The sequence below is a fragment of the Oryzias latipes genome, chromosome 1 (genome assembly GCF_053564925.1).
Source record: "Oryzias latipes strain Hd-rR chromosome 1, Olatipes_Hd-rR_3.1".
NCBI classification, from domain to species: domain Eukaryota; kingdom Metazoa; phylum Chordata; class Actinopteri; order Beloniformes; family Adrianichthyidae; genus Oryzias; species Oryzias latipes.
Window position 1 is genome coordinate 34,746,275 of NC_136237.1, and position 25,511 is coordinate 34,771,785.

At 37.1% G+C, this 25,511-nt stretch overlaps 2 protein-coding genes across 9 annotated transcripts in view; both read right to left on the bottom strand.

The window, feature by feature from the left end:
• ttbk1a (tau tubulin kinase 1a) overlaps nt 1-7,015 on the bottom strand; it is a 48,673-nt gene extending 41,658 nt beyond the window's left edge. For 2 of the 7 annotated variants that reach the window (XM_023955250.2, XM_023955254.2), the window contains exon 1: nt 2,924-3,449. Coding sequence is in view for 2 of the 7 variants with exons in the window: in XM_078954120.1 (XP_078810246.1) it covers nt 640-642 (3 nt within the window). In the remaining 5 variants the exon portion in view is untranslated. Of the gene's footprint in view, nt 1-639; nt 658-2,923; nt 3,450-6,885 lie in introns of those variants that run through there. The other 5 variants (XM_078954120.1, XM_078954133.1, XM_023955252.2 and 2 more) reach the window with 4 other exon arrangements.
• Nucleotides 7,016-7,573: 558 nt separating this feature from the next.
• On the bottom strand, nt 7,574-25,433 carry tpcn3 (two pore segment channel 3). Of its 2 annotated transcripts, XM_023955259.2 has the most exons (19): nt 24,253-25,297; nt 22,707-22,789; nt 22,498-22,612; nt 21,038-21,166; nt 19,594-19,710; nt 18,547-18,665; nt 17,893-17,994; nt 17,095-17,221; nt 16,494-16,701; nt 15,639-15,783; nt 15,351-15,536; nt 13,760-13,824; nt 13,028-13,115; nt 12,042-12,111; nt 10,931-11,147; nt 10,722-10,812; nt 9,662-9,763; nt 8,202-8,317; nt 7,574-8,130 (listed from the first exon to the last, which is right to left on the bottom strand). In XM_023955259.2, exons 1-19 carry the CDS (start codon nt 24,346-24,348, stop codon nt 7,991-7,993), a joined length of 2,316 nt encoding a protein of 771 aa, XP_023811027.1. In that variant the 5' UTR covers nt 24,349-25,297; the 3' UTR covers nt 7,574-7,990. The 2 variants fall into 2 exon arrangements, with proteins under 2 accessions (XP_023811027.1, XP_078810278.1); XM_078954152.1 differs by lacking the exons at nt 7,574-8,130; nt 8,202-8,317; nt 9,662-9,763; nt 10,722-10,812 and adding an exon at nt 25,307-25,433 and having other exon boundaries at nt 10,823-11,147; nt 24,253-24,402.
• Nucleotides 25,434-25,511: the final 78 nt, after the last annotated feature.

Genomic DNA, 25,511 nt, shown 5'->3' on the forward strand with positions numbered 1-25,511 from the left:
ATGTAGACTTTTAATTGGAAGTAGTCACTTAAACGCATCTAGTCAAGGGCAGTGTGAACGTAGCTTCAGACGTGATGCCGTTGATATGTCATCAATGGCCATTTTATAACAAATTAAAGGCGTACATTTGTACTTTAGTGAGAACTAGTTTTAAAGTAAAAAAAAAAACGGAATTGCTGTAAAGTTTAGTTTATTATCATTTTTTTAAGAAATGAAAAGATATTTTGTCACAGTTTTTTTTAAGCATTTGTTTGTTTGTTTTTCAATATAATACCACTGTCTCGCTTGGGTTGCCATTTTTGATCACAGGAACCATATGTACAATCCTGCATTTTGTGACAGTGCATAGTGTTACTGCCTCTGTCATCAGCCTTTTATACTGAAGTGTAAAATGGGGAAGCAGCTCTGTGGTCCAGCAGCACACAGTTCTGGACCGTGACCGGGTCTGAACAGCAGATCAAAGCGAGACATCCTGGCAGACACTTTCTCTACCGTCAAACCTTAGCATGGTCTTCCTCTGTTCTTCTTCATCATCTAAAAGCCTGTCAAACCTGAGTGGGAGGGGGAGGGGTGATCTGCCAGTAGCTTGGGTTTTAGCATCATTCCAGTTTGGATCTGATGAAGTCGGTCTGAGCTCACCATAGTTCTGAGCTCCTGGAAAACCTGACGGCTTACAACAAATCCTGAGCGGGACAAAACCCTTCCTGTTCCTGTGTTAGCCTACAAGCCAAAACAGAGGGCACAGTTAATAAGCAGAGGAGGAAGAGGAGAAGGAGGAGGAGTCCTGATGTCCCCTGGTGGAAGGAGCTTGATGGAACAGGATCGTGTTTTCACCTATGTAAGTTATATAACCATCCAACAAAGTCAAAGATGTGTTCATTCTTTCCATGTGATGCCAGATTCACCAAAGTATGCATGATCAGCAACACCCATGAAAATATCAGGATTTTACACTAATATGAACGTCAATTGTGTTTTTATTTGTATTAGTTTTAAAATGGCATCCATCATCGGATAAGTCCGTAGCAACCATGCAATACTTTCAGGTGTCGCCTATGGGCATAAATACCCTTTTTTGTCTCTATATATATAAAAGAAACATAGCTGCTAATCCATTATGCCAGCTTCACTCACATCCTTAAAATAATTAAGGCATTAAGCCTAGAATGGACTTTTAACTTAGCTAATAGGAGTTCCTGTTGATTAGAAAAAACGTGTGGGATAAACTGATATATTTCAATGGGTTAAAAGTATTTATTGAAAAATATTTTATCAGGTCCTAAGATTGTTTTTATTATAGTGTGTTCAGGTTCAGGGAGAGTGATGTAGAATATTCTCCACTAACTAAAAATAGGCTGAAAACTACTTTTGATGAGCATTCTGAGAGCTTAATCCAAAAGACTGAGATAAAATTGATAGAAAATAAGAAGTTTTTGTACTTTGTTGAGACAAAAAAAAACAGGTTTTCTGCCTATTGCAATTTTAAAAAAGGGCCAAATACATAAAAACAAAGGAACACTATAAGGAAATATTGATACTATTTCTGTTGGACTTTTGTTAAGCTTTGAAATCTATAAAGAGTGTGACAAACATCAGTATTTGTTTAAACGTCATTTTATAGTGAATCTGACATCAGATGGAAAACAGAACTACAAAAGCACAGTTTTACAATCACAATCAGTTTTCACACAACACCAGTAGTTGTGTGTCTGTGGAGATTCTCATTCAGGTCAAACTTATCACAAGATTTCTCATCTTCGAGAAAACAAAGATCAGAAATCCAGTAGTACCAAGAATTACCCACCCGAGACACAAAGTATCACCCCATATCAATAGAATATATTATAGAAAACATTAAAACAAAGCACTTGGTGGAATTGATTCATGTAATCTATTGGTTTTCTTTAGGAATACATAAATATTGTAACCCTTGTTGGATTTTTTATTATATTTTTGTTCTACTTTATCCTAAAGAACAGGGATAAAACATATTTGAGACACAATCACAGACCTCCAGTATAACCATGTTGTTGGTGAATTTTCCATGTTGACATTTCTCCAATACCTAGAGATCAATACAACTAGAGTAAGACCTCATTTGGGGGTGAAAAGTAACGTAAAGCTTTACCGCTTTCTTTTAGATCCAGTTTCTGCAACACCTTAATATACTTAAAATACAAACATGTACTGTTAAAACATTACTCTTGGCATTCGTGTAGTGCACAAAAAGTGGTCATGTATCAGTTTTTTGCCATTATTAAAAATAATTTAAAAAAAGAACATTGAAGGTTTTTTTCTTCTTCAAATTAAGCAATGAAAGTTGCAAGTTTTCAAAAATGAATAGTTTTCTTTAAAACACTAAAACAAATTATTTAAAAAGAAACTAAATTAACTAATAGATAAAGAATTACTTTCAACATTTTTTGTAAAATAAAGAGATTTTTAATACAGATTTTTTTGTCTATGTACTTTTCTGCTCAATATGTATCTTTTTGAAGCCCAAGTTTAATAACATTTTATTTTGTAGGTCCAGGTAAGACAGGAAATATAAAAGTTTAGCAGAGCACACAGATACATACAACATTTATATTAGTATTAACATGAATGGAGCCTCAGCCCCCCTCCACCCCTGCATCACTCCTATCGCTTGCCTCCTCTGCAGTGCACAGTCATGGGTCTGCTGTGCGCATGCGCGGCATCACCTCCCGACTAGGATCAATAAATCTGGCCTGCGCTGACCCTCGCCATCAATTAAAGACCACCGCAGTTCCACAGCCCCGTCTGAAACTTAACCCAGCCGTTTTCTAACTAAACGGTTCTGACAAACCTCACTAAGTCCGGCTCCGTTCACGCGGAGCTGCGGAACACACCCACTGAATGGACTGCACGGTCCAAATCCCTAATGGTCCGGATTCAGGCCTACCTGGCGCACCGTCCGCTCCTTTTCCGCCTTTTGGGAATCTTCATCTGGGATTTTACTTCGGCACAAAACGTTCTGGTCCAGAAAACCCACCGTTTCTCTGTGAGGTGGGGGCCTCAGACTCCCACTGAGATCACACCACCATTTATTTCAGGCTGTCATTGATTGATCCACGGCGGGTCAGAACCAGCCGCCCCAAGCTGAGCAGACCCGCTGAAAGACCGGAGGGAAACGGTTCCGTTCAGAGTCCAGCGGCGCTCATTATAATCCTCCGCTGCCGCGGCCCGGTTGGCAAGTTCTGCAGAAGGGCAGGAGGATATGAGGAGCCCCCCTTCGCCCTTTCCGACCGGACCGGATTAGACAACCGAACCCGCTCCGAAGGTAGAAACACAGACCCGGCGGAAGCTGACCCGGGTTGGCTGTCACGGGCGGTCTGTGGGCGTGAGGATGTCCGGCTCCAGCCCGTTTGTCCGCACTGCAGCTCTGCCTCCACCTGCGTCAGACTACCGTCACTGCGCACAGGCACAACATCCGGCCAGCTCTTTCAAAATAAAGCCTCTACCGTCCGTTCATCAAAGTTTAACATTTGTTATTTAAATGATCAATCCATAAAATGTTTTAAGCTCACATTTACAATTGATATTTTTTCTAAAAAAAAAAAAAAAAAAAAAAAAGAGCAAGAATAATAACATGAAAAAATATGTTATAGGTAGTTCTAAAAACATTTTAAAAAATGTAAAAGCATAAAAATTGTTAAAACAAAAAAAATAGGCTCTTGGGTCTAAAAATGTTCATGCCTTCTTTCACATTAATAAAAAAAGTACATAATAACATAACAATTATTACCCTATTGGGTAAAAATAATTTCTTTCTTAATAACCAAATGTTACTGGTCAAAACAAAACCCAAAACAAAAAGATAATGTGGACTTAGTTCATCATAATAAAATAAACATTTAATAGTACTATATTTATGGAGCAGATGCACCAGAGTCAGGAGGGTAATCTTGAGCTTAAGTTGCTTCGATTACCTATTCATCTATTCATCCTAACCCCCTAGATTCATTTTGGGGTCATGGGGTCACCACAGCCTGTATGGGCTACTGTCGGGCAAAGGCGGGGTGCACCCTGGACAGGTCGCCAGTCTGTAGCAGGGCACACAGTTACTCATACATGCTCTCATGAGGACACTTTCGAGTTACCAATTAACCGATGAAGCGTATTTTTGGACTGCGGAAGGAAGCCAGAGTACTCAGAGAAAATCCACACATACATAAGGAGAACATGCTTTCAGGCTACTAAATGTCTCTTTTGGGTCCCTTCTACAAAAGTCTGCTCCGCTTTCACCCAGAAACAACATAAGAGGCTGCAGTAAAAACAGAGAACAACAAACAACAGGTTTTGCTGCGAAGATAAACCACAAGAGGAATGAAATGTCTTACAATAATAAAGAACCAGTTAACATTTCATTTTAAACTCTGGCTTAAACATCTATATGTCCAGAAACCCTGATATTTGATAATCGGAGAGGCAACTACACTCAGAACTGCTTGTGGTTCCTAGAATTTGTAAAAGTACAGTTTGAGGTAGAGCCTTTGGTCATCAAGCCCCTGTTTTATGGAATAAGCTCCCAGCTCGTGTAAGAGATGCCGACACAGTTTCTACATTCAAAGTTAGACTTAAAACATTCCTCTTTGGACAGGCTTATTATCAGACTAGCTAGTTTTCAGAGAATATTTACCTTACTGTTTAGTTTTTTTTAAATTAAACTTAACAATAAAGTTGTCACTAGGCTGCTAGAAGTTTGAAGCTGGGGAAACTATGGTGCACTGGGGTTCTGTCCTCTATTCTCGTCTACAGTGATCCCTCGCTATAACGCGGTTTACTTTTCACGGTTTCGCTACTTCACGGATTTGCATCGTGCATCGTGTTCTGCATTCTGATTGGCTAAAAAGTCCCTCCGCTTCTTCTCTACCTGTGCGTCAATAACGTTGCAGTTTAATATGTACATGGATGAAAATCAACTTGCCAAATTTACATTATGTACGTGCAAATTCTCTTGCAATTTCGAGTTTCTTTAAAACCCGTGGAAAAAATAGCGACAACAACTGCCTATCACTGTGTTCTTCTCCGGAACAAACACAGCTGCACCGCGGGCTTCAAAAGAAGAAAACACTGCAGAGCGGAGTCAGGATGCAGCGGCTCAGTCTGAAGAGCAGTGACTATTTGTCCGACTCTACTTTGTATTTTTTCAGAATCATTTTAAATTTTCTCCCGTTTAATCCAATTACTCGGGTCGTGGTGGGCGGGGCTAATCTCCACAATTTGAAGCCTTCTGTTCACATCGATGATTAAAACTATTATTTGACAGTACAGTACAGAAGTTATTTGTTTGGAAAAGTTCTTTACAAATGCTTGAGCTGGTAAAATGGTTTGTTCTTTCTTTTCAATATAATAGAATTTTTAAATTGTATAATAATTGTAAAAAAAAAAGTAAAAAAAAAAGGTTTCTACTTCACGGATTTTGCCTATCACGGGTTCTTCTTGGAACGTAACCCCCGCGAAAAACAAGGGTTTACTGTACTTCTACTCTCCTTCCCTCCTCTCATTTATTCATCATTTGGTTCTCCATGCCTCTGTTAGGTGCAGTGCGATTCATGTACTGTCCCTATTTTCCCCAGGAGGGGAGTGGGAGTGCTTCCAGATTCCAGTTTGCTCATCGTGCTCCTGTACCTGACCGTGTACCTCGTCTCTGGCTTGCCTCTTCTACTGCTCCTACACCTGGCTGTGGATCCTGTCTCCGGCTTGTCTCGCGCCCCCAGCCGTCCCCCAACTTCATCTGGATGAAGCTCATTTGCTGGACTTTAAATATGTACTTGTAACAGTTAGATAAGTAGTAGTTAGATAAGCTAATTCTCTCTAAGAGTTCTGGTACAGGATCCCTCTTTCATGTGGACACCCACATGAGGCTTCTTCATTTTTTCCAGATTTTCTAAGAGTTTTTCCTTACCGCGAAGGAGGGTCTAAGGGCAAGGATGCCAGTTTAGTTTAGTCTGTTTAGTTAAAGTTTTGGTATTATCCTATTGAATTCAATGCATTTATAATCCTTTTGATAGCATGATTACCTTCCAATTACCTGTAAGAAAGCCCATTGAGACGGTTGTTGTTGTGAATTTGGACATATAAATAAAATTGAATTGAATACACACACATTCATGTAAATTCCACAAACCCCAACCTAACACGACCCAAGTCCGACATCATCTTCTTCACTTTGATTTTTTTTTCTTCATTTATTGATCTAGAAATATTGATTTGTGACGTGTTCATCAGTAAGCTATCATCTTTCAGTAAATCATAATACCGTAAAATGTGAATCTCCAAAACATATCCAGCCACCGTAAAAGCGTTATTTTTTCTTCTTTTGTGTGATTGGAGCATTTCTCGTCCATCATATGTCAGCAACAAATGCATGCTTTGATAATGGATCATCTATTTTTAGCTGCAAGGCAAAACTGAGCGTCACGTTTGTGTCCGTAGATCATCATTTTAAAGCCATTTCACCCCCGAAATACTTCCCAAGTAGATCAATTAAGCTCATTCATAATGCTAGGCTCGTTTAAACACAACAATGTTTCATTTTAGAAAAGAGGCTCACCCAACAGCTGGGTGAGGCGTTCACAGTGATGCGTTCAGGTCTCATGCCCGTGAGAGGCTCCTGAACGCATCATTCCTGACTTCATCAAGGCCTTCTGTTTCGCCTTATCACTTGTACCTAATGCAAACGAGTTCCGGCCGGATAAGTCCAAACGAACCAAACTGGGATGATAATTTTTTTTAATTAAAGGGCAAAGAATCGCGCACGCGCGGGGTCCTCTTCGTCCTGGCTTTTATTTCCGTCTCTGCTAGTTTCTTTTTTTTTTTTTTCCAAGGACACAAACATTTCTTGCCATAGGACCGTCTTACCTGAGTGAAGCTATCCGCACTGTCATGGAATCGCGCAGCTTCTTCTCCGTGGACTCCATCTCCACAGCATCAGCACCACACACGCGCGCGCACAGAGACACGCCGCTTCTCGTCGGCTCTGACGCTGAAGCTGCAGGTATTAGGCGCCACCTGCTGGCTGGGAGGACGTTCCACCACGAGTCAGTTTTTTACTTCACTATTCAAACCTAGGAATTGGTTATAAACTGTATAATTTTGCTAACAAAATTACCAAAACACAAAGCTTGGACTGCTTCATTTGGAGTTGAGCTGTAACTATTTACCTTTATAGTGTGCGTCTACTGATATGCTATTTTTTACCTATACAGGTTATTTAATGCTGTGCTGCAAAAACCTAAATATTAGTGGAAAATTTAGGATTTCTAAGACCTTTCCAAGTTTTTTCATTAATAATTTTATCTGAAACTTTGAAAATCCTGTTTATACCTCACCAATTCTAAATTCAAACACTAGCTGCTGATTTTCAGTGTCTTTTTTTTACTAGTTTGGCTTTTCCTTAAATACTTAAATTTTAGGCTTTCAGTTAACGGCTGCTCCCTTATCAGTAACTTTAAGACTCATTTTTTTTATCAATAATTTACCCATTTTTAAACTAAATCCACTATATCCATGATAAACTAGTTTAAAAAAAAGTTGGACTTTAAATATCTTTATTTTTATTTATATTTATTTTAAATGTAATCATTTCAATCCGTTTGTATACTCAATGGTATTACGTCTTTTAATCTGAAACTTTTACAATCAATAAGCTAAAAAAAACAAAACAACAAAATGATTACTTCAAATTAAAATGGGATACTTTTAGTTGAGAATCAGATAAAGCCTGAAATTTGCTTTTTTTCCTTCTTCTACTGCCATTAAAAATGTCCACCATCAACATCTGTGTAAGTACTCTTTATGTGAAAAACAGTGTTTATCTGTGTGTCCCACAGAAATGCGGCACAAAAATATGAAAAAAAAAATAATACTAGAAATGACCTGATCCAACAGTTGTCCCATTGCACAGGATAAGCGTCAGTATGTTTGGTACAGTATGAGTAAAACTATATAAAAGTGGAAGCTGTTTTCATGCTGGGCCAGAGCCGAACGTTGGGTTTGAAAAGCTCCCAGTGTTCTGAGCTTCAGCCTCGTCGTTCTCCGGCAAATCTTCAGGCGCCAGATCCGCCTCGAAAATCCGCTGCAACAGCGCGTCCACCGTCCGATATCCTGACGTGAAACACAGCCGTGAGTTTTCCCGTCAGGCTGATCCATTCGAGCTGAAAAAGATTCTCACTCACTTTTTGAAGATATTTTAAACACCATGGATGAACGACTTGGGGTTGGAGATTCCTCTGTTCCCAGGTTGTTGTCCATGGTTTCCATGGCGTTCACCAGACTGTTGTCTAACCTTTCCCTGAAAAAGAAAAACAATAATAACTACACTATTTTTGCAGAAGGATGAAAGCAAACTTTGTGATTTTAAAATGATCAGATCTGCGATGCATTTATGGTTCCAAAACTGGGGTTCTCATAGATTCTGATAAAAATTAAATATACAAATGTAGGCCTTTTTTTGCATATTTCCCCCTCTTGATGATATTGAAAAGTGAATCAACTCCAATTTTACTATCTTCTTGTACCATCTTTGACCTGGAATTATTGGCAGCAATTGTTTAACCCATCTGCAGTAACATTAATTTTCCTTATTCTTAGCAGAATTGTTTGTATTTTGAAATTGGAGGGCTTTAAAAACTGCTTTTAAGTCACAAAACAAAGCCTTCGTGCGATTTAGAGCCAAAATCAAAGCAGAACGCTCCAGAACCTTCCTTTTGATCCCGGATCCTGTGTTTGGATTCTGCTCCCTAAACCAGGTGGTCTCCATGCGTTAATCTGATGTTCAAGTTCTGAAATGTTGTTAGTTTAGGTGCAGATTCTTTCAGAAAATTCCTCTTCTGTCTCATTAATCCACACATTTTTTGTCCAAATGTTTTATAGATAATCCAGATGTTTTTGTCAGATTTGAGACAAGTCTTTGTGTTCTTTTTACTCAGCAGTGTCTTCTTCTCTGAACTCTCCTATGGATCACTATTGAATCATGAATTCTGACTTTGACTGAAGCAAGTAGAGCAATATTTTAGGACTAGACAGGATTGAACAGCTTTGTTTGCTTAGGATTTAGCAGAGTTCTCTTTAACCAATTTAACACTTGTTAAATGAAATGGAGCTATCTTTTGTAATATATTTGTATTTCTAAATTTCCTTCTTTTTGTTCCAGGTTTGCTCCATGTGTGGATCTTTGAAGTCCAGAAGGTGAAGAAAGGTCTTTGTGACTCTATTAAGCTGTAAGAAAAAGGTTATTGTATCATCTGTTCTTACTCCTTGGATGCCAACAGATGTTTGACAGTAACCAGCTCTACACATGTGGAGAGGAACTTGTGATCCATCTTTAGGCTATCAGAATAGCTGCAAGGATTTGTGTTGTTATCCATAGACCATCATCTCTTCATCAAAGTGTCACATTTCTGCCTTTAATTGACCACAGTAAGACTAATTTCCCTCAGTCACAACAATAGTTGTAAAAAAAAAACATTTAAGAGAAAAAAAAAACATCAGACAAAAGAAACAACAATGTTTAAAAACAAAACAAAAAATTGATCGTAAATGTGAGTTTAAATCTTCTCAAGGAACAGGAAAGAAAGAAGGCTTTTAATCAACAACACCGGATGTGTATAGATCATGTGTTGTCACGGTAACGTACTGCTCCATAGCAAGGTTGAGCTCCTCGATTTTCTTCTCCAGCGATGTCTGCAGGTCAGAGTACTCCAAGAAGAAGGCCTCAAGCACGAACGCCACAAAGATGCTAAAAGATGAAAGAAAGAAACAGAAAAACCATTAAAGCAGAACAAGGCTGGGGGGGGGGGGGTGTCCTCCGTGATGCTAACACCTTGGATTTTGTGAGAATGACCACAGGAATGTCAAAGCTACAGTTGGTCTAGTCAACGGTGAAACAACATCAGGAGAAATTCTGGAAAAAGAAGCCTTAATACCGAAAAAATGTAAGATTGCAGCAGAGGTGTGGACATTAGCATACATCTAGAAAAAAACAAATTAAAAATAATTCGAAATTTAAAAAAGTAATATTTCTTTAAATTTTGTTGTCCTCTAAATCTGAATGCCCTGTGCAAATCCTGTGTATAACAACCAGAAGACGGCAAGAGATGTCTGGCTGACACAAGTACAGAGTAAAAGTACTTTCTCATAAAAACCATTTACAGGGAAAATATTAGGTGTGGAAAATCAGTCTCCTTTAAGTCTTCTTTGTAGCTTAAAACAAAGACAAAAAACGTTTCACTTTGAGAGAACATATTGGACATTCTTGCTTGTTGCCCGGCCAGTGTATTTTCAAAGTCACAAATACGATCTTTTTCCTGCAGCATTATTTTCTTGTGTTCCTGATTCACAACGATTTCAATAAAGAAATGCTCAGAAATGCATTTTGAATCTAAATTATCTTTAAACACGAGAAAAATGCAAAAGAACTTGTTATAAACACACAAAAAAAACATTTTCAGAAGAGTGGGTCTTTAAATCAAGTAAAGTTTTATTTTGAAATTGATTTTATTGATGGTGAACCAAAAAGGCCAAATTTTGATGAAAATTAGTGAGATTCACCACAGAGAGGTCAACACCATCTGTACAAGCTCAGCTTTGAACCTTTGTTTTTTGACACACAGCAGCTCATTTGTATTCCTAAAAGGAGATTTAAAAAAAGTCCAACCCTCTTCCCTTCATAGTCATTAAGGAGCTCATAAACTTACTTGATGATGATGATGACTACAGTGATATGGAAGATGACGAAGAAGATCCGTGCGGACACGTTTGTGACAGTGACGAAGCCGCTGCTGAGAAGTGGCTCAGTTAAAAAAAACATATGCATCATGAACTGGAGTCAAAGAGGACATTTTAGAGAGTTTGTAAAACCCCTGAGGATGAACAAACTACGTAGAGTGAATTAAAGGAAGGATATCATGCCACTGGTTGACCACAGTGAGCTCCACCAGCAGGACGAAGGACGACACCACGTTGTTGAAGTTGTTCTTGCAGTAGTTGAGATTTGCGAAGGCCGTGCCTTTGAGCAGCGGGTTTCCGCAGTACTGCTTATCAGGGTCGCTGGAGTCGTCGTAAAACTTCACTTTATTCTTGAAAATCTCCATTCCCAGCATGGCAAAGATGTAATACACCACCTGATGAGGTGGAGAACATTAGTGACAACTTCTGATATGAACTACAACTACACTTAATCACCCATGAAATGCACAACTTTGGGTGATTTTCCTTCATTTATCAGAGAAAAAGTAACCGCTGAACTAGGAACACTGTATGCATAAAACATTTTACTTTAATAATTAATAAAATCACTCCAAGAAAAAATAAGGGAGGGCAGATAAAAAAGAAACCAGAAATTTGCAAATAAACATTAGCTGTTTCAGGTCCATTCAAATGGGTCTTTTTGGCAAAGTTTAAAAATAAAAATAAAACACTTTTTTTTTAAGTAAATTATTTTTCAGTGATTAGAAACAGTTAAAATGCTTTTGGGAGCAAGACCCAAACAGCAACATATGCATATAAGCAGCACAGCAGCACATCTATCCGATGTGAAAAATGTTTATGTGTAAGTTTTAATATACACAACAATCTATGCCGTATGTGTAAAAATAATATTTGAACTCAAAAGAACCTATTTCATGATTGCAGTTTGGTTAAAATTTTCTGGAATGATTCATAAAAGCGACTCACAACAAACAAAACATAATACTAATATTTAGTTTCTTTTTAACAATTTTGTTATTTTAGGTTTATTCATAAATGTCATTTTTTGAAAGAGAAACCTAATTTTTTGCCTTTAAAAAAATAACAAAACAGTTAAAAGTACAAGCAATTAAACAAAAAAGCACAGATGGTTATTTGTTGTGTTTTACCAATAGGATTTCTTGTAATTACATACTAAAAGGTAAAAAGAACTGTTTTAAAATAAACTACAACTAAAGTAGCTCCTGTTCCTTCAAAATAAAAATCACGTGTACTTGAAAAAAATCAGAGAAAATTGTGTTCAGGTCAAATTACAGTCAGTTACTCACAACAATGAGCTGTCCAAACGTAAAGATGGCAGGTCCGATCCGGATCAGCGTGTTAATGATTGTGCGGAACCTAACAGACAGAGCAGGTCCACAGTTAGCTTACAAATCTTTAGTTAAAGTCAAACAAAAGTTAAGGGGAAAAAAGCAGGAAGATCTGCACAAAACACACCAGTGAAAACAATACAAAGAAACAATGAAGGACTTTGGCTTTGCTGGAACAGTGAAGTAAAAGTGAAAAGAGATGTATTTATTTATATATTTTAGTTTTTAACCCTTTAACAACGGGGGGGGGGGGGGGGTGAATAAAAATAGTTGATTTTCTTTTGTTTATTGCTTTGGGTGAGTAATACACACAATCAATAAATAAAAAATAACACCATTTTGTTAAGCAGGCAGTTAAAGGTTTAACAGGTTCATCAGATGTCACCCCTCTTACCAAAAGAAAATGTTTCCATGGTAACCAGTTTTTAATTAAGCCCCACATCTGGTCCTGAATATGACATAAGCCTGGAAACATTTGAAGTTGCAGTTTCTTCAAAATACCACTAGAGGCTGTTAAAATAGGCTATTTCTCATCGATTTTCATGTTAAAAAGACTGATTTTACACCAAAGATTACTTATTTAGCCTTTTTTAACAATCAAAGTGGAGTCAGTTCACCTGATAACCACTAGGTGCCTGGTCACACAGTCCAGCAAATCCACAACACAACAAATTCACAGCAGTGAAAAAATACTCTGACTTGTTACTCAAGACAACTGGTAGTGAAAAGGCTTTGATATTTCAATTAATCTAATTTCTCACTTAGACTTGAAATCAAAATGTTCAAAAAACAGTCAGGAAAATTGGCCCCAATAAAAACCAATGGGTGAGATCTCTGTTGTCTCTCTGCCTCTGGTTGTTGATTTGGACTGGGCTGGAGCTCAGCGGATGCCTTCCTGCTGCAGATATGTTTGCATTATTTAGTTTTAATGAGTGCATTTCCACCTCTGGATGTTGTCCACCACCCGGACCAGCCGGAGGACTCGCAGGATGAAGACAATGTCCAGGATCTGGCGGCTGGTGTATTCCCCCGCTGCATCAAAACAGAAAATCCAATTAACAAAAGATTATTCATTCCATTTATATTCCAAATGTCTAAAAATGTCTGGATGTGAACACCAAAATATATGTTGCATTTACATAAATGAATTTATCCTTAAATACTCATCAAATTACCCTTTGATCAGTATAGACTTATTCTATGTGGCTTAATGTAAAACAGGCAAAGTGTTTTTAGGTTGTGAAGGTTTAGTTTTTCAACAGTACTGAACACATTTTGGCAATGGTGACATAATAAAACCGTAGGAGAAACACAAAAAGCTTAAACAATTTCCTATGTAGATAAAGTCAACTCAGCGAGTCCGGGAGACTTGCTTTTTTATCATCCCAACTTTAAATCAAGATGTTGCATTTTATGCTGCAGCAATTTAATTTTGACTAGTAAAAGGAACAATCTGAATTATTGTTTTTATCTATTTCTTATATTCATGTTAATAGGAAGTGTGTACTGTTGTCATTGCAGCAATAAAGGGGCGGAGCCATTGAGTCATTGTAATTGTAAAACGGTAAGTAATTTAGGGGAAATGATCATATATAGTTAATTTTCTGATTATTTAATGAATAATTTATAGATGTTGGCACATCGATGGCAAAAGGGATGGTAAAATAAGAACTTACATGATCCCAAGGCGGAGTTTACGCTGGTGGCAATGAGAGCAGAGACGACAATGATGGTGTCAAACCTAAACAAAGACATTTTTTAACACTAAATAATTTTACAGCATTAGGATTAAAGAAATTCAAACTATTATATTAAACGTTTAAGGTGACAAAACATAGGAGTTTTGAACTACAGAAATCTTCCAGAAAACCTTCAAAAAACAAACAAGACTTTATTCCCCTCAATAAGACTTTAAACTGTAACAATGAAAACAAATGAATAGAAACGTTTGTATAATTTTAACCAATCTTAAAGGATTAACAAGAGTTCTGTTCATCATAATTGATTTTTCTTTTCTTTTTCAAATTGGATTTTATTTTATGTTATTGCAGGGCAGCCAGCAACTAATTCAAATGGGGGGAAAAACATGCACCCTGGCCACATGCTGCAAAAAATAAATAAAATAAAACAAAATAATTAAACTTAACTAAAATGAGAAAGAAAAAGAAAAATGTCCAATTTTTTTAAAAAAAAGGCCTTACTTATTTCTGTTTTTGCATAATATTTCATGAGTGATGTTTATCTAACGCACTAATGCCTTGATTGAATGGACTTTTTGAGTTAGGAACTTTTTTTTTAAATCATGATTTAATTTTCTTTATTAATATAAGCCATAGAATAAACAGTGAGATGTTTTGCTTGATTGCAGTAGCCACTAAAATGTAATACTTCTGAAAGAAAAAAAATGTTTTGTATGATTTTTGTTTTTTTTACCTCCTCAATAGCACACACAAAGACATTACAATTCTTAAAACTTTCTGCCTTAAACATCCCAACAAACTGGTCTACATTTAGGAAAGTAGCAGATAACAGCTTAGACTCTTGCAATCTTTGATGTTAAAGGCAGGTATTCTGTGCAGATGCAACACAATCAAACTGTTTAAGAGGAAAAGTTAACAACGATGGTGGTTTTGCGGGAAGATTTCGCGAGCATTTATTTAGGACAGGAAGTGTGTTTTTGTGGTCATGTCATTGCAGCTGTTTGACACAGCAGCTTTTCAAGTCTAGCGGGAGAGTGTCTACTCTGAAACCGGTAGGTTGTAGGTTCACATCCATGATCAGTTCATACCAAAAATTCTAAAAATAGAACACAGAACCTCACTGCTTAACACTGAAGACTATGGTGTTGGATTGGAAGGGTTAAACCGCCAAATGGCTCCTGTGTCTGCAGCTCAACGCTCGTCCAGGAAATGGATTCAAATATGAGAACAAACCCAGGTGTGTGAAAACTGCTGACAACAGATGGAACTTTACAAAAATACTTTCCTAAACCTCTAAATCTGTCTTTATTTCCTGAATCTCTGCAGCACAAGTTTGTGATCCAATCCAGCCGACTCTTTTGAGGAGCTAAAACGCTTTAAAACTTTACTTGGAGCAACACAACAGCCACAAGAAGAGCAAAAACAACCCTGGAAAAGACAAATAAAACAATGAAGCTCTGTTCATTTGAGAATACGCTAAGCCAAAGACATCATTTGAAACAAAAGAGCTTAAAAAAAAAGAACTGTTCTTAAAGCTTTCAGACAAAATTCAAAGATCATTCCTCACCAGTTCCAGAAGTTGTGTCTGGAGAAAAAAGCTCTTGGCTCAAACACATAGAGCTTCAATAGGATCTCCAGCAGGTACAGAGTCAGGAAAACCCATTCAGAGTTGGAGATCAAAGGGTTCTTCTCATCCAGACCGATAAACACGGTATTCACGAGGATAATGAGGTCAAAAGCGATCACAAAGCCCCTAAAGAAGACAAAAGCATTAACACGTCAGAGTTGTCTTTTTAAAGGAAACAGATCAATTTAAATGTTTAAGGCACACAAAAAAAAAAACTCCTCGGCTTACCGATGTTGGACAACTTTGCAAACGAAGCGGCTTGGAGCAGACTGGTAGAAGTTGGGGAATAAATTCAGGAAGGGGTGCGATCGAGGCTTAAGAGCGATCACCTCAATGTTGAGGAGGTCAGCGAGCTGAATAAAAGCCACTTTATCTGTTCACCAAAATCAACAAAGAGCAGTCTAAGACACAAAATGTACCACACCAGAACAAGGAAGATCATTTAAATGCATTACATGCAGACCATGTTCCGTGGACATGTCTGCCGGGGGTCATTTATAAATACAGTAGTCCATCGCAGGTTTTTTAAAGACAATTTTGCTTTTTTTTTTATATAAATCTCTTATCAGATCTTTGTTTTCATTCTATAAAATTGGACTTCTTTGTCTAAGAAGACTTATACTTGACAATGCTTGTTTGAGAAAAGTGTGTCGTGAGGACATTTACAGCCTGAAAACACCTATGAGAATTGTAAAAAAATAAAAATAAAAACGACTGCTTCACAGGTTATTTTTAGAATGCAACACAATAAACAAGGGAGCACTATAGTTCAAAGTACAAGTATTAGGGTTAACCACTGAGAAGGTGTGAATTCTTAAAAGTTCTTAATCTAAATCTAAAGTAATATGATATATTTATTTGTATTAATCTAGGTTAGGAGATGCATACATTATTTACTATAGTTGAAACCAGACTAAAAATGGACAGTCACTGACCCAAACACACCTCTAGTTCTCAGGGTTCAAACCAGCACTGTTTAATGATGGTGATGGGTCCTTAAATGCACCATTTCAGGAAAGTTAAAACACACATTATGAAGATGCATCATGGCTTCACACCACATTTTCTTTGAGGACGACTTACCAAGGAAGCCCTGGTTTTTGTCGTCGCAGACACTCCATATCAGCTGTCTGCGAGCACTGCACAGGTTGGGCTGCACCAGCGGGATGAGCTGGTTCCAGTTGTTCCTGGTCACCACAGGTTGACCGCCTTCTTCCCTCTGCTCCTGCAGAACTGCGAATGCCCGCACCATTTTGTGCCTTTTGGCCCTGACCAGCTGCCGTACCTCTTCCTGGACAACAACGGAATTGCTCACGTTTTAGCTCAGAATCTCTTTTGCATTTATTCCTTTTACTATCTGTGCAATTAGAGCCCAAACATTTGGACATAAAAAAGATTTTAAAATAAAAAAACTTGTATTTTGTATGGTTTTGGAAAAAAATGTGCAGGCGCACAATTTATAGGGTAAACGTTCCTTACATTTTTGAAAAGTAAAAGATCAAAAAACAAGAAGATGAAGAAACAAGAACCATAAAACAATAAGAGCAAGTGCCAAAGAAGTTTTTTTTTTTAGAAGTGCAAATCAAGGAGAAAAAAACAGGAAAAACAGGAGCAATAAGAGGAAAAGGCGGAACATAAACTGTAAAACATGAAGATAAGAATCTTGGCAGCCTAAAAGCTTTACCTTTAGGTATTTTTTATAGTTGTTGTAAACCACAGCCAAGAAAACGGACATAAAAATGTAAGTGTTGATGAGGATGTACAAGATGAAGAATATGGCAAAACCAACGTTGGCGTTGTACGCTGGCATCCTGTGGAAAAAAAGCGAGAAAGATGAAAAGAGGAAGAAGGGTGAAAGGATTTTAAAACAGCTCGTTACATTTCTAACGCTTTCTTTCACACGGAGACAAAACACTGTTAACGTCCACATGATAGGATCTTGAGAAAATACTTGATTGTGTTTAGAAACATTCTAAGCAAAGTGACGACTGCACGTTAGACTGCAGTCAAAGTCTGGCTATGGGGTTGTGTTCAAACCCCACACATGGTACAAAAACACAAAAATCTGAGTTAGCTGTGCAGTGCTTCCTTCCCTAATTCCCCAGCACTGCGGAAACGACTTGATTTTGTGTTGGTACGTATCTCTTTCTGACTATACTCTGAACCTCTAATGATTACAATAAACTAAGCAGACCACCGAGGGCAGTAAAGCTATAAAATGGTGGTATCCGAATTCATTTAGTGAAATTTGTACATTTTCTTTTAATTTTTTTTTCTGTTAAGTTTTGCAAATGGAAATTTTTATGATTGTTTTTACGTTCTCAGAAGATGTTTATATCAGGCAGCAGTGGATGCAGTTTCTTGTGTTCTATAAATACATAAATATATGAAAATTACTTTGAGATCATTTTTAAATCTACAAAAAAAAGACATTTTTAGATCTGAATGTTGTATGGAGAAGGTTTTATTTGTGAGTCCTTACATGACGTCAGGGCTGTTGGCTGTGGTGACGAGGACGTACAGATCAAAGACTATATCCATGTAGTTTGTAAAGTACGGCTTTCCATAAATGGTCTTCAGATCTCTGTGGAGAAAACATCAGATGAAGCAAAACAAACTTAAATCAAGACGTATAAAACATTTTGATTTCCTAAATTCAAACTTGAATCCTACTTAAGAAATGTAGCCGTTAGGAACGCAACTTTAAACTTTTTCTTTTAAATAGACCATAAGAATGAAAGAAAAAGTTCAATTTCTGAAAGTTTAATAGTTTAGAAAATATGTTCTTTAGTGTGGCCATGGCAACCAGAGTTTGTCACAATGTGTAAACTGCAAGGTACATACTCTTCAGAAAATAGGTCATCTGTAAAAAGATAAAAAAAAATATTTTATGCCGATGATACCACATTTTAAGCTTTTCAATGCATGGAAGGAAATTAAATACAACTTCTAAAGGATTGCATCTACAAACAACATCCAAAATACAATCTTTGGCAACCTCATACTGAAGGCTCTCTAACAGTTAAAAAAAACACAAACATTTAAGTGGCACACACTTTATCTGATCAACGTAAAATTAAAAATAAACTGAGCTAAATGCGCGTTGGAATGACAACAGGAAAGGCTGTGGTCTCACCGTTTGCCCAGCAGCTTAAGAGCCATGAGGGAGAACAGCAGGATGCTGAACATGAAGAGCAGGAAGACGTAGAAGATCTGAGGAAGAGCGTTCCGGATGCTCCTGAACGCTCGACGGAGCTGAACATAATCAAACACACAAACTCAACCTTATGCTCCTCTTCTCAGGAGACGCACGTGCTCCCTCGACATTCACACAAACTAATGAGACGTTCAGGCACCAGCAGCCAGGAAAAACAAAGCTCCCAGCGTCTCTAAAAGTGTTTTGTTAACTTTTGAAAAGAAGAATAAAACTAAAAATGCTGCTTAAATTAAGAAGTTTATGCAAACAATGCAGAGCTATGAATTTGTATTTTTTTTTCCCTTTTCCTTTTCTGTAATTATTATTTTTCCATATTGAACAACTGTTTAGGGTTAGATTTCAGTCTAAACTTTGACTTTATTATTCTAGAACTTCCGTTGTTCTGCTGCAAGATTCAGGCATCCTCCCGCTTTGGCTCATAAATCAATGCAGAATTTTCTCCTTCAGTATCTTCTGGTGGAAAACAGAATTCAGAAATGGCAAAAATTCTAGCCCACACCATCACACTACCACCACCACAACGGATTGTTGCTCCGAAAATGCCAGAGAGATCTTTTGTCTCGTTACAGTGAGCTCTAGAGTTCTACTTGCTCTGTATTTTCTCTTTGAACTCTCAAATGGGTCCATTTTTGTCAGAAGGGATTGTTGAATCATGAAGTCTGACTTTCAGTAAGCCAAGTGAGATCTGTGCTTAATTTTAAGTTCTTCTGCTTGTTCAATGACCTCTCTGGAGAGACCTTGATGAGCTCTTGGACTCATTTTTGGTTGATCACTCCTCAGAAAGTTGATGAAGACTCACTGTGGTTCTCTGGAGTCCAAAAGGTGCAGAAATATATTTCTAACTCTTTCATACTTGCATCAATTATTATTATTATTATTTAACCAGTGGAAATTTTTAAGCACAATACAGTCATTCTCTCCAAGGTTGATCCTGACCTGGTGATTGCACTTTACACAGAAACTCACCTGCCGTCCTTCTGTCACGTTGATCAACAGCAGCGGTCGCAGGACTCTGGACCAGCGGACGCCGTAACAGTCCGCAGCTTTCAGGGCACCATAGATGACCATGTCAGTCAAGGTGAGCTGCACACAGAAGAACAGAGGCATTCAGAACAAATCCTGGGGGTTAAAAGAAAATACATTTTAAATGTTTTCAAATGCCGGGATTCTTGTTCTGTTTTTACAAATAGCTATAATATTAAGATAAATTTGAACTAGTTTAATACAGAATTATCAAAATTCACATTGAAACTAATTTTTGCAGGTAGAGAGAAATTTAATTAACTTCTTAAGGATTATTTTATGAGCATAGAATAAACAACAAATCTGTCTTCCCTTAAAATATGAACTGAAGTCTAAAAACATAAAAGAATTGGAGGATGAATAGTCCAATTATTTAAAAAAAATTGAAAAATGATTTTTAAAATGTTATATTTATCAGTTAAAATTTGTTTTGAAATGTTATATTTGGGCAACGTTTTGCCTAAATATGCAAAAAATAATAATCATGAAAATGCAAAAAGGTTTGTCTGACTCAAAAAACAAATTTGAGATTAGTTGAGTCTAAATGAAAAAAGTGGAAAAATATTAACAAATAAATATTTTTAAAAACTTGTTTTTCTAGAAAAAGGAAGAAAATATTCTAAATAGTTTTAAAAGGAAAAACTATTGCAAATAAAAATGTACAAATACTTTTGTACATTTTGCTGTCTACATTTTTTTGTAAATATTCATAAAGTTAATGTATTTATTTTACATAGAATACAGCCTCAGTTTACAATACATATTTTCTTTCTTATTTAAAAAAAAACTAAAAAAAATGCAATTATTTTAAAAAGTTAACAATTTATCAGGAATCAGTTTTGCAATTTTAACTCTAAAACAATCTGAATTTACCGTGTCAACTTTCATTTAACATTTATTTTAAGTTTTTCAGCAAAGCAACCAAATTTAACACAAATAAACAACTATTCATGGCAGATTCTCAACAAATGTTGCAGAAAGTGAAGCATTTCTCATCTATCTCATCCAGTTTGAGCCTTCAGGAAGCTTCTCCTCTTTAAAGGTGCTGACGAGGCAGCAGCTCAGGCTAAAGTCTGTTTCCCAACAGCAGCAGAAAGTTTTCTCAGCATATTCTGGCTGGACAGGAACTCTGCTCAGCAAACTGCAGCAAATTCAGCATTTGCTCCCAAAACAAGGAAGTCCAGATGCAACCAGTTCAGAACAGAACAAGCAACACTGATGCCCGAGTTACTTAGTGAAACAACTAATAATGATTAAAGTTTTAAAAATGTATAATGTAATTACTTAAAGCGGGAGGTCACTGCAGAAATTCTATGAAAACATTAGTTAGTGCTCCTCCCCCTTACAGCTATGCCCCTCCCACAGTAGTGATGGCCGACCCTCTTACCACCAGCGTGGCGATGATGCAGAGGTTTTTGGGGTCCTTCCAGAACTTGTCTCGAGGGATCACCTTAGCATAGTGACCCATTCGTAGGGTGAAGGCGAGCAAACAGAAGAGCTCTACGAGCATGGTGGCCTGTGGAGGACAAAACACATCATTACAAAGATAGCATAACAACTAACCGACCTTTCAAAGACAGCTTTGAATCCATCAATAGGCTTGAAGATCCACTCTGATTAAAAAGGAAAAAAGCATCTTTTGTGTTTTTATTATGTTTTGTGGCATTTTTCTGATGGAGGACAAATTTCCGAGTATTTCTTTATTCAAATTGTTGTGAAACAGGAGCAGATCAAAAATTTAAAAAGAAAAATGCTTTGAAAAAAAGAACACATTTGTTTTGTAGAAAATAAAATGGGCAGGCCACAAGCTCCCTGCTCTGCTCTATTCTAATGCATCCACCTGTAGACAAATAAATCCATGTGGGTCTTTGTTGTCCTCGTCTAAGCTGGCATCTGGCTCACAACTGTACGGCAAAATGGCTCCAATATTGCTCGCCATTTTTGTTGCACCTGTTATGTTAGGTTGGTGGTGTCAGGGGCTGTAAGCTAGCAGGAGAGTGGGTAAAAAGAGGGAAAGAGGGGCGAACATTCCCACCCACAACTCGAAGGCAAACTTCTAATAAACGGCCGCTCTCCAGAAACTATGTCCTAGAAAACAACACAGGTTTTGGTCCAATACCAAGAACAGCAGAAACATAATGAAAAGAACACTAACTTAGATCAAAAGATGATTGGGGTGAGTCTTTAAGCCATCTCAAAATGTTCTCCATTTATTTTCTACCATAAGGACCACAGATGTCAGCTGATCCCTATGTAATAACTTTTAAAGGCCTATACCATGCAAAAATCAATTTTAAGCTTTTAAGTGTAATTTAATGTTCATTCCTCATGAAAAGAAATCCAAAAGTGGCATTTTGATCCATTCACACACTTCCTCTAGTATTCCTCTAAAAACATGCCCTCTGAGAGCATCAGCACCTCCCAGCCCACAAAAACGAGCGGGTTCTCACGAGCCGACATGATTATTAGAATTTAGGTTATTTGGATTTTTTTTTGGCGGTCTAAACTGGATTTGCTAAGATAAAAATGGTTGCAGAGATCAGTGAGGTAACTCTCAATGACACATTAGATCAAGGCTTTCTTTTTGTTTAACCACAATTGCATAATTGCTAACTGTATATTAGAAACCAGAGAAACCAGAAAACCAGACTGGCCATTGACTGGCAGCAATCTCAGAGCTCCAGCTTTCCCAAAACAAATAAAACCGTCTTCCATTGTGCTTCATTTCATCCAACCAACATGTAAACGCAGCATAAAGCACGGAGATGACAGAGGAAGAGTTTTGAAACCAGAAATGCACTCCACCCGATTGGAAACCTTTTGTGTTTTAAAACATTGGCATCGTACCCACGTGGGCAGCGGGAGGACAGCCGGCTCCTCAAAGATGGCCAGAGACAAGTTGAGCACGATGAAGAAGTAGAGGAGCACCTTAAGGATCCAGTGATGGTAGAGCAGATAGAGCCTGCACATACAGAAGTGAGGAGCGGCTGTAACTTCATGCAGCTTCAATGTAGAATAAAACAAAAACCAAAGCAGGTAAAGAGGTGAGATCTCACCTGACAGCTTGAGGGGAAGTGTCAAAGTAGATGTTCCTGTTGTACTGAGCATCTGACACGTAAATGGCAGCCAACTCAAAGTCCTGAAACACAAGTAGCATAAAGTGACCAACTGAAATAGGACAAATACGGCCATATACATATATGTTTTGGCTACAATATAGCCAAAACAGGAACTAACTTCTTTTATAAAAAGTCATTTTAATATCTATTGTATTTTGTTCTTTAAAAGTTTAAAGGAAAAAAAAGAAGCATTACCGATAAAAACCTGCTAACACACAATTTTAGTGTCAACATGCCATATTGTAAAATCCGGGTCTTAACATATTTTATCTATATTCTTTTTATTATTTTAAAGTAGAAAAGTTAATTTGTGCTATTGCTAGTAGACATGCAAACAGGAAATGCACAACTAGAAATGATGTACTCCGAAAAAGAAGCTGGAAAACAGAAAAAGAGGAAAAAATGATCATTTCTGAAGAAAGACAATATTAAAATATGTATGTATGTGTGTGTGTGTGTATATATATATATATATATATATATATATATATATATATATATATATATATATATATATATATATATATATATATATATATATATAACATCCGTCTGTTTTCTAGGACATCGTTTAAACAGAGCAGAAGGAGTTATTAAGAAATTCCACTCTGGTTTGTGGGTGGGACACCCCCCGCCATTCCCTTGTCACTGCCGAGAGCTCTCTGTTTACGTGCTAGCTTACAGCTCCTAACACCCCCCAACCTAACATGAGAGGTGTAATATTAAAAAAAAATCTAGCAATATTTAATTTATTTATATATATATATATATTTAATTTATTTATATATATATATATTGTGTGTGGGGGGGGGTCCTCCGTCACAAAAATGCCGCTAAAGCATTTAAAAAAAAAAAAAAACGTAAGTCTTAAAAGTATATTCCTGTTTTGAATTAAATACATTTCTGTGAAATATAAATATAAATGTGTTCTTTACCTATACCCATTCATTTCTGAGGTAATTGATTAACCGGAAGTGCCTAATGATATAATTTAGTGAGGGCGGGGCTTAACGCGTGTTTCTTTATCAGAAGCTCCGCCTCTCATGTGCAAAAGCGAATTCTAATATTTGCCGATTTTTCCTAACATCATTTCACAGTTTATGTCTTGTTTTACAGAGAATATGCAAACTAAAAACCTATTTAAATTTTCAGATAGGCTGTATTTTTTTAAAAATGTTTTGTGGTGAAAACTTTTGTTTTTAAATTGGGAAAAATATTGCACTTGTGTTAAACTGCATGGTAACACGAAAATGAGCACAATGATATTTATCAAGTTATTTTATTTAAAGAAAAATGTACTTTAATGTAATTTGTGAGCTGAAAGTTTCTGATGAAGCGTCTTGAGATGATCGTTTTATGAGGCTGAAGGCGCAGGAGTCCAGCAGTTTACAGCTGTCATGTGGCTGAAATGTTTCTTTAAAGCAAAAGAAAAGAAAAGAAAAGCCCTGAAAGGAGGAATCTGCTCGTCTCTTTAGTCTCTTACCTCCCTGGTTTTCGCAGCATTCCCTCCGTTTGGAATCCGTTTTCCTCCTGCAGACTCGTCAGGAATGTTTTCCTTCTCCTTTGCTGGCTCTGACATTTCTGCGCAACACGGTTCTTCCCAAAACTTCGGAGCTCTTCAAAAGTTTCCAAACTTTTAGGGGTTGTGTTGTGTGTCCGGAGGATGAAGAACAGATTTTCACGCTTCTTGTTGACATTTACTGATAAAAAAGTAGCCATCCATCTTCCGGGAAACGCATTAGAGGTTTTCCTGTGTGCTGCAAAGCCACTTGGTAAACTTCTGTCATCCCAACTTCAGACTGTCTCTCCTATATTCAGGGTTTCTGTTAGCGCTGCTCTAATAAACCACCAACTCAGTTGCTTTAAATTGCCGCCGGAAACGAGGACGTTAAAGGCAACGTGGTTTGATTCTTTCAACTTTTAGATGTAAAAAATGTTAGATTAAAAGAAACACGTTAGCATAATATTTACAGTCTTTGACATGTAACAAGTTTCGAACACTATAAGTCACCAAAATATCTTTGTTTTGTTTTTTTCTCTCTGCTACGTGTTACTATAGGTCAAACTTATTTTTCTCCTGATTTCAATCTGACACCATGAAGGCATCACAAGCAATCATGTGACTCGCAGCTGCAGAATAACGGAAATTTATAGAAGCGATGTTTGGAGTCATTTCAGACAAAACATACCGGTAAAATGAGTATGATTAATGCTAAACTCAAATCCGGAAGATGAAAACCTTCATATCTAGACATTTGAATCAAATCAATAAAGTTTATACCAAACAAGGCCACAGTTTTTTGAAAACTATCAAAACATTAACAGTGAAATCTGAATCTAAATTAATTTGTCATTATTTTATGAAGTGTCTGATGTACATAGAAAATATCACCTAAGTTAATGGTGAGAGTGAATATTTAATTTCATTCTATATTTTAGAGTGTTGTTGCTTGGTTCCCCTTTACTCTGTTCCAATTCTGTTTCAAGATTTAGATATTAATTTAGTTCATATTTATTTAAGTAATGTCTTGACTTACGTGCCCGTATTTTTTGTATTCTTCTTCTTTTTTTCTCCAGCTTGAGTCTTTTTCCTGTATGTTTTCTCATAACTCCCACCTTCAGATTGAAGTCTTCACTGACCCAACCCTCTGCTTTCACTCAGACTTGGGACCGGGTGTTTGGCAAAATCACCAGAAAGCGCCCCCACGTGGTTGAGTTGATTTACAGCACCTAGTATTCCCA